Genomic DNA, 9,422 nt, shown 5'->3' with positions numbered 1-9,422 from the left:
ATACCGACTCTAACCCTAAAAGCGAGAACTTTATTCTCACCAGTTTTTCTGAAAGTCTGATCACTAATTATGAATTCATGCCCTCCTTTTCTACTGGCTCCTTTCCTCCTTTACCAGGACCAAACCTCTCCAATGCCCTCTTCTTACTCGGTTCCCCCTCCCAATGCATGTTCCAGAACACCTGCTTCTCAGTCCAAAGAATAATTAACATGGTGGAGCCAACATGGCTGAGCATGGCAGGAACGCTACCAGATTCCCCTCAGATTATAAAATAATGCCTCAGAATGAATTCCGGGGAGGGAGAACCAACATAAGGACAAGGCGAAACATGTTTCCAGTCCAGAAGTTCAGCAGGAAAGCTCGGTCTCACTGAGATCCTGGGGAAGTTCTGTCCACCACAGGTGGTTTCAGGGCCAGGAAGGAGCAGGCTGCACCTCAGCAAAGCAGGACTGAGAGCCCAGACCCTGACAGACCAGCAGCCAGACCCCAAACCCCAAGGCAGAAGCTTGGGAAAGTGTCCCCTTAGCCCGGGATCACAGCCCAACTTTAACAGGAATTTTAGAAATCATGAAATAGACTAGAAAAATGCACACACACACACCAAAAAGGAGTAGACCATAGAAAGAGAGTCAGTGACAGGGAAGAGGAAAAGTGGGAAAAGTTTGCTGAATTAAAAAGGACCTTGTAAGTTTCTCATGAGAACCTGAATTTAGCCTCACACACTAGATGGAAGTGACCATAGTGACCTTGCCTATTTCTGTTCTGCTTAGCTGGGCTTCGCACATGGGAGGTGCTTCTACAGATAAGATCAGTTATTGTTCCCTGAAAATACTGATCCTGGAAGGTCCCCTTATAAGCTCTTTCCCACCATTCTATGCATCCTGTTATTCCCACCACTATGTACATCCCAAGCCCATCCCCATCACTGGGTGCATCCGGTTACTGCTTTGGGTTGTGAAAAATAGCATTTTTTTTGGTGCAACAGCTGCCAAGGACCTCGCCGCTTTCTTTTTGCTTCTGTATCCTACATAAATGCTGTCCCTCACTCACTCAGGACCGAATGAATGATTTTGGAACATGATTTCGGATTTTGAACATGAATGGTTCGGCCGGCTAGCCTAAGCTCCCCACACATAAAAGACTGAAAACCAGTCTCTTCTTGCCTCAGCTCCTCTGGCAGGACAACATGAAGTCAAAGTTGGCTGCGTCTAACAACAAAAATTACATGTGGATGAATGAGTCTGTGGCTCAGGAAGAGTTACTGGAGGAAGCTCCAGGAAGCGGAGGGAAGATCGGGGGGGGGGGGGGGGGGGGGGGGGGGGGGGGGGGGGGGGGGGCGGAGGAGACCATTGTGCCGGGGGTCATAGCCTGCAGTCTTGGCTCTTGGGGGTGCGGCGAAGAAGGCTCCACCCTCCAAGGGGACGGACAGGAAGTGACTCTTAAGGATCAGAAAGACCCTCCAGTGGTTTGGGGAAAGCCGGAAGTCTTGGACCCGCTGTCTCTCTGCCTGCGCCTTGGTTGTCCTCCCTTCCTGGCAGCCCCGATCGCTTTGTCTTCTGGAAGCCAGAACCCTGCTTGCAGCTCGCAGGTAGGTCGGAGCCGGCTTTCCCCACCCTTGTGGGCTTCCGCGCGATAGTCCCGCCCTCTGGGTCTCCTCCTCCTCCGACCTGGCAGAGCGTCCCCTTAAGCCTTGCTGCTGGGTGAGCTCCCCACTACAACCCCAGCTTGCTGGCTCCCGCTGCTCAGTTTTACCTCCCGGACTTCAGACTTTGCCCCTAAGAATGCGAGAGTCGTGATTTCAGCCTTCTGATGAGGAGCCAGAGGTCCCGTCTCCCAGTCCCCAGGGAGATTGCTCAGAGATCCAGATTCTCCTTCAGACTCAGTCCCTTTAGGGATCCTCGAGTCCCGCCTTCCTACTCCAGGAGCCCCCCTTGGACTCAATGACCAAAGCTCTTTCCTGCTCCCCCTTAACTGAACCCGGGGCTCTTGGGCTGCTTCCCATCCTCCGGCTTGTGGCTCCTCCTGCTCAGGCTCCACCGGAGCGTCCCAGTAGTCCTCCCCAGCTCCTTCCCAGCCTCAGCTCTCCTCCTGGAGCACTTCTGTCTCTCTAGTGCCTTTAACCTCTATGCCAGGACCGTCTGTTTTGCCTCCCAGACCCTTCCGGTCCGTCCCTGGCCCCTCTTCTGTTAGAACCCTTACAAAGTGATGACAGTTGCCTAATTTAGCCTGGTACTCAGCAAATTCTCTAGGTCCCTAATGTATTTAAGTACTCGTTGAAGTTCACACTTTTGGGAGATTCACAAGTCAGAAACCCACAATCCCACTCTCTCGGAGGAGGAGTCAACCTTTGAGAAAGCATCAAAACAGCTGAGCTCAGTCAGCAGAGTCAGTTGAAAAGGCTGAGAGGGGAGCGTCAGTTCAGAGGAAGCCACGAGTCGGAGGTGAGCTAGAGCCAGAAGTCACTTGGGAAGATTGACAGAGTGAGAGTTCCGTTCAGAAGATGGACGGGCTCGAGACTGCAGTCGGGGAGAACGAAGGATCCGGAGGAGCAGAACCAAGGTTGAGATTGAGAACTGGAGCTTCAGAGAAAGCTGCAAGAGAGAGAGAGGCCTCTAAGAAAGCTTTCCGGGCCCAAGGAAAGAAAGACTTGGAAGGAGAAAATAAACGTTTGGATTTTATCAGGTGGCTGCATTTGGGGTGGTTATTACTCTGAACTGAAAGGAAGGCTGCCTCCAGGAAACCTCCCCGAGAAACCTGCTCCCAGAGAGAACCATCTTATATTATATAAAATAAGAAGAACACCACAATCTTCTCTCTGAACCCTCAGAGCTCTGCCCTAGACTGGATTTTGTTTGGACTTTCCAGGGGCTCTCTTGTGCTCAGAAAAGCACAGAATTAAGAACCTTAGGTGTGACCTCCGTTATTCTGGTCTTTGGTGGTTGCTACATTGGTTTAATTAAGGGTGGGGCAATTAAGGGTAATTAATGACCTTAAGCAGGCAGCAGGGGGGCAGCAGGACTCTGAGGTACAGAAAGACTAGGGACCAGTTGCAGTCAACTTGGTTACTTTTCTTTGTACAGAGGGAGCCTGGAGCCAGAAGGAATGGGCCCTGGGAGCCTCAGACCTCCTCAGGTGAGTGCATTCCATTAGACCTGATCAACATCAACCATCACAACCATTTCCTTTGACATAGGGGATAGTGTGTGAATCTGGCAATAACTTACTTACGGGTTGTCTCTTTATAAAAGTAGTTATGTTAACACAGTAGGAACAACACTGTCCTGCTCTTCTGTGTTTTTTAATGATTAACTGAGGTTTTAATTTTAATATCTTGATATTTATATTTATTTTAGGTTTATTCATTTTTCTGAGGACTACTTTAGCAGATTCTTAGAAATTTAGGAATATTATTTAATCATTGTCCTTTTTAGTTTTTTTCAACATTTCCATTTCTGAGATCTGTTTTATGACCTAGTCATTATTTAATATGTCAACAGAAGTTCTCCCTTTAGGTTTATATTTTTGTCAGTGATCCCTGAATCAATTTGCATTCTTATTTCTTTAAGGAATGAAAGCATGTATGAATTATTTCTGCCTATTTACCTTTGTCTGCAGGATGTCTTTATCCCAATGGTTAATTTTTATTGATGTTCCATGTGTGAAAAAGAAATATGCATATTGCCCTGTTGCCCCATTTCGAAGATGCCATAAGGCTTTTGCTTCCAGTTGCTTTAGATATTTGTTCATTTCTTCTGCTTACACTTCATTCTACATTTCTTCATGTAGAAGAGGTTGCTCTTTCTTTTTAGTTCTCTTGTAGTTTCCTTTCCTCTCTTGCCCTTCAACTAATCCTGTTCATTAATTTTAAAAATTCCATCCATTTTTCTTCCACTTTCCAAAGAGGAATATGATCCTCCTTGTCATTGTCTATCTTCCTTTTCTGTTTTTGCCTAATTTCTTGTTCTCTGGGTCATATTCTCCTTACTCCTCTGGTCTTTCTCTTTTTCCTGTTTACTTCATACAATCGTATCCACTCTGAGCTCTGCCCTGTAGATGTTTTCTGCCACTGGCTCTGGGACAACTCCACAGATTCCTCTTTCCCATGGTGCCTTCCTTTCAGAATACTGTGTATTGCAGCACCTTCAAGGAGAACATGACTCCATAGCTGAGAAGATTTCCTCCTGATATTTGCCCTCTCTTGTTCCTTTACCTTTGTTTCACATTCTCCTAGAAATCTCAATCCTGGCTTTTAGACACCAAACCTCTAAGCCTCAGGGAGAAGTCCCTTTTGTCCTTTAAGAATATTTTTAGGAACTCCCTCCCATCTCCAAAGTCAAGCCTCTTCCCTTTTGCACCTTTTCAATCTTTCCTCTTTCTTCCCCCAGTCCCCAGATTCTCTTCTCTTTCCAAATCCATGGAGTTCATGTACTCAATTCCCATTTTTCTCTCCTGTTCTCCATCCTTTCACTCTCTCTTCCATGATTCTCTGTTCTCTAAGTTTTAGGACACAACTCTCTCTTACTATCTGATCCCTTCTTCTCTATCTCGATGTTATTCCTCCCCCTTTATTGTGGAATATTTACTTTTTGTCCCTTATTCTAAAGCTCCCATCTACAGGATAGGTCACCCTGGACTGCACCCTCAGCTCCACTGTGCTCTGGAACTCATTCTTCCATTCCTTCCCCTTATCTCCTTGGTTTGCATTTGCTTTCCACTGTTCCAAACTCAGTCAGTTCCATTGTATGAGAAGGTCTTTCTCAAGGCTTGTAGGTACATTTGAATGATTTGCTAAAGGTGACCATTGCCAGCCTGGCGGTTTGTAGCCCTGGGTTTTGTTTTGGGGTTCTGGGTTTGGTGTTGCTGTGGGTGATCTGTGGATTCTTCCCATTGGAGAATTTCATTTTCTCTGTCCAGAATTTCTTTAATGATTGGGTCCATTTCTAAAATTAGTTGTGTCTTTCTGGGCCCAGAAGGATGGAAAGGGAAATGGGTGGAAAGGAGGCCTTCAGTTCAGAGAAAGAGTGGAGAGCTCAGCCAGAAAAGTCCCAAAATAGAGCCAGTGAGTAATGAGGAGACAGCTGAGCTTCCTCCTTCAAAGCAGATTGGGAGTGCATTACCCCATCTCACATTGGTAAAGAGGGACTGAGGGATGCTTAAGGTTTGTCATAGCTTTTCTTGGAGGGAGGAGGAGGTAAGGAATCAGAGATCAGTTATCCATCTGAATGGGAGGGGGTGAGATCTCTCAGAAAATTGAACAAAGCTGCTCCCACCTTAAAGCTAACACAGGCCCAAGTTTCACCTCCTGTAGAATCAAGTGAGTCAATGGAAAAACCCATCCATTCTCCAATACCAAGTAAGAGGAGGTTTGAATTAATTGGGTGTCTTTTGCTTCCCAGGCAGATTATCTCATTTAGACTGTATGTCCTGAAGCCCAGCCAATGGGCTTAAAGGTCAACAGGGTGGGTGGGTGGGGGATTTCTTTGCTGGGCTCTATAGGCCCTATTCTAACCCTTTGTATCCACTTTTGTCTCCCCACATGGATTGCCCAAATGGAAATACTCTTTTGGAGAACATATAAGAAACTTTGCTCCTAGAGATGGCTCCACATTGGGTTAGAGTCATCTCTGTCTCATACCAGACAAAACTTCCTTTGGGACATCCTATGGCTGCCCATAGTTCAGTTAGCCCCTGCTAGCAGGGGGACTCAGCCTCTTGGTGATTTATTCCTTACCCACAATGCCATGTGCTATCTCCCCTAACTCTTACTGCTTCCCAACCCCACTTCTTATAGATAACTCACCCTTTCAGGATTAGCCTGCCAACTGAGGGCGGGCCCCAACTTCATGGGGAGCCTCCTTTCTTCTGGGTAATTGTGAATCTCCAGGATTCACTGGGATCTTGTGGACCTTGTGAGGTCCTTGTCTTTCATGGGCTCCTCCACTGTATTTCATATTTACCGTTATTGTATCCTTTCACTTGGTCTGTCACCTATTCCTATTCTCCTCAATAAATCCTCCTTGTCCGAGAGAATGGCCATGGTGAATTCTTCACATGGCTGAACCCTAGTTTTGGTGCCTGCCATCCCTTGGAGACAAACCCCACACCATCAGTCACACACTATAAAATGTTTTTGGCAAAATTCACTCAGACTCTTACTCACCCTGGTTTCAGGAGCGGACTCTGACACTCTGAAATTGTCTTTGAGCAGATCTCTTCTCTGCTTTGTTTCCTGCTGTAAATTGAAGGCTAGGATTCCCCTAATCCTAATTCTGAAGTGTCTTTCAGCTCTATATCTCCTGACTTTTGCTGCTTTAGGAGTGGGTAACATTCAGGGATGTGGCTGTGGACTTTACCCAGGAGGAGTGGGGCCTCTTGGACCCTTCTCAGAAGAAGCTGTACAAGGGGGTGATGCTGGAGAATGCCTGGAACCTGCTGTCCCTGGGTAAGGACATTTCCCCTGCTAACTTTGAATCTGCAAACAAATAGCCTATCGTTTTGCCCAGGGTGCAGTTTTTTGGGGGGCAGTACCAGTTAGAAAGGAGAAAATGCTGGTTAGCTGTGTCCAAGCAAGAGGGTCTTCCTATATGTCTTTACATTGGATGATAGGAACACATCTCAGAGATTAATTTGACTAACTCTAAATGGACACTAATTTGTCTGCAAAAGCTCTGCAAATGTCTCGGGCAGCTTTGCCTTACGACCCCTTGCTCTTTGGGAAAAGTCTAACATTTGAATATTCTTCTTTTTAATGGCCATCAAGTTTTAGCCCCTAGTATCTAGTTGTCCCCAGTACAGGAAGTTTGTTCTTAATCTTCCTTCTTATCGCCCTCAAATTCTTGCACAAGTGGTGGGAAGGAAAGTGGTAGGAAGCAGCATTTCCTTTGTCAGGTGCTGTGCCATATGCTTTCTGCACAGCACTGTGGTAACAATGTTAAGTAAGGACAACTTCCAGCAAGTAAGTTGTTGTTTTAAGTAACCAAATTAATCAAAAAACACAAATGAGCAAAGATGCTATTTGCATCCAGAGGAAGAACTGATGACTAGAAATACATATAGCATAATTTGACATATATGTGTGTCTGCATGGTTGCATAGGTATATCATATATATATTTCTCTGTAATGGGAGATACCTCTCAGGTGGGGGCAGGAAAATGAAAGAAAAACATTTATAATTTTGTTGTCTATGTGAAAGTAACAGCAATTTGTATATGTAGATTTAGCATTTCATGGTCCATTATCTTTTAATTTTACTATATTGTGGAAATGCTTGTTTCTAAATTAAAGATAAAATATTATGTCTATTCAATATATCACCCTTGTAATTTAGGTGATGTTGTTACTTCCTTTTGAGAGTAAACTGAGGCAAACAGTTTAATATACTTACCAGGGGGTTAAGCTACTAAATATCCAAGGCCTAATTTAAGCTCAGGTATTCCTGCCTCTATGCCCATGTCTCCCTCCACTCCCCTACCAACTCCACCTGATGTCTAGATAATGGAAACTCTGGAATGAGTCTGTCCTTTTCTGAAGAAGAGGTTCCAGCATTAAGGTTCCTCTTGATCTGGCCGAGGCCACTCAGGCCCAAGAACCCTTTGTACCCAGGTCTGGGGTTAGAAGTTTCTGCCACAATGGAACCTGACAGGATAGGAGGTGGGGGAAGAGCATTTGCCTCTTTCTGAGAACACCTGGTACAACAAAATGATGGGGCAAACCCTATCATGGATTACTAGCATTACAAGCACTAGTAGGTGACCATAGACTCACATGTTTGAAAAGAAGGGGGTAAATCTCTAAATGGAGCAGCTCTGGATCCTCACTCCATTCCCTAAAGAAATCTAAATTTCAAGCTTCTCTCCTTCATCCCTAACTGCTTTCCATGCCCAGGGCTTCCAGTTCCCAGGGAAGATGTGATCTCTTATTTTGAGCAAAGGGAAATACCCTGGATGCTGCACCCAGAAGGCCTGAGGAGCCGCCCTCCAGGTGAGTGAGGAAAAAGCAAGGACATGAGAGAGTTGTGCTTACAAGAGACTAATTGGAGCCATCATGAAGTAAAATCGAGGCTTGGGGGAGGAAGAACAGCCTTGGAATATTTTCAGATATGCTTTGTCATTGGCTTCCTGGACTAGTCACTGAATCTCAATTTCCCATCTATAAAATGAGTGGCTTACACTCCATGGCCTTGTGGGTTCCAACTCCCAGTGATCATCTGTGGTCCTATAAGAGTCATTGCTTGGAATCTGGGGCAGTGAAATTCTCCTGAAGGAGCCAAAAGGGCTCAGGTTGTCCGAGTGAGCCATTTCTTATGACTTGGAATCAAAAAAAAATTATGTGCCTGCTCCATGCCGGGCCCTGGGCTAAGAACCAGGAACAGAAAGAGATGCAAGGGACATTTGCTGTCATGAAGGTCACAGACTGTGGGGCAGACAATTTACCAGCAACTCTGTAGAGACCCACTGTGGACCAGGAAAATTGTTTAAATTTAGTGCCTTAGGAGGTCACTAATTTGTGAGATAATAATGGTTTAAGGAGAGCGCAATTGGGGAGAAAATAGTCAACATGAAATAAAACAGTGAGCATTTGTAGGATACCTACTATGTTCCATGCACTAGATAAATATGGTCTCATGTTATCCTCATGAGAATCCTAGGTCTTAGGTGGTAGTATTAGGCTCATTTTAGAGATAAACTGAGGAAAATAGAAATACTATAAGTAGACTAGCAAGCTTCTGAGATGTGAATAAAACTGGGTTCTTACTGATTCTAGGCCCTATGCACAGTTTTTCCACTGTCCCCCGAGCTCTGTTCTGATTCTGAAAATGATATGATGAAAATGGTCACACATGTGGAAAATAGAAGAATCAGACAAGGTATCAAAAGAGATGTAGCTTCACTTTTTAAAACTCTAACCTATTAAATTTTTGCCAATTAGCTAATTTGCTAATAAATAAAGATTTATGCTTCTATTGGCTCATGACAAATATTGCATTAATAATGTACAAAAATCCATTTAAAGGTTACTCACAAATTTTGTTTTGATTTTCTATAGTAATGTTTAATAATGCAAAGCAACCTTTAAAAGGATAGAATTTCACCAGATATTTTTCTGTTTTTTCTACCTTGGCTAAAGTGGCTACATTATTACTGACCAACCCATGTTGCCAACCAATGCTTTTGATAAACTGCCAGATAGAAGAGTAATATAAACAGAAGCTACGCTCATATTAGAAAATGACCTTAGCATCTCAATGAGTGGCATTTCAAGTCCATTTTTGTAGAAAGATTGTAGACTTCCATGATGATTTCATGATGGCTTCTACTGTGCATTACTAGGGACCATGGTTTTCTGGTAGCCTGCCCTCACTGCTACAAGAATGGAAAGCCAGACAACATCTAGATCTGGTGGTTTGATGAGAAGTGATTA

The 9,422-nt window shown here is 44.7% G+C and overlaps 1 protein-coding gene across 3 annotated transcripts in view; it reads left to right on the top strand.

The window, feature by feature from the left end:
- The first annotated feature begins 1,389 nt into the window (after positions 1–1,389).
- LOC100929905 (zinc finger protein OZF-like) overlaps positions 1,390–9,422 on the top strand; it is a 33,225-nt gene continuing 25,192 nt past the window's right edge. The window contains exons 1-4 of one of the 3 annotated variants that reach the window (XM_031949089.1): positions 1,395–1,588; positions 3,081–3,132; positions 6,316–6,442; positions 7,887–7,982. In XM_031949089.1, coding sequence (XP_031804949.1) covers positions 3,103–3,132; positions 6,316–6,442; positions 7,887–7,982 — 253 coding nt within the window. In that variant the 5' untranslated portion in view covers positions 1,395–1,588; positions 3,081–3,102. Of the gene's footprint in view, positions 1,589–2,768; positions 2,909–3,080; positions 3,133–6,315; positions 6,443–7,886; positions 7,983–9,422 lie in introns of those variants that run through there. The other 2 variants (XM_031949090.1, XM_031949091.1) reach the window with 2 other exon arrangements.

The sequence above is a fragment of the Sarcophilus harrisii genome, chromosome 1 (assembly GCF_902635505.1).
Source record: "Sarcophilus harrisii chromosome 1, mSarHar1.11, whole genome shotgun sequence".
NCBI classification, from domain to species: Eukaryota; Metazoa; Chordata; class Mammalia; order Dasyuromorphia; family Dasyuridae; genus Sarcophilus; species Sarcophilus harrisii.
This window is presented reverse-complemented; position numbering and strand designations above follow the sequence as displayed.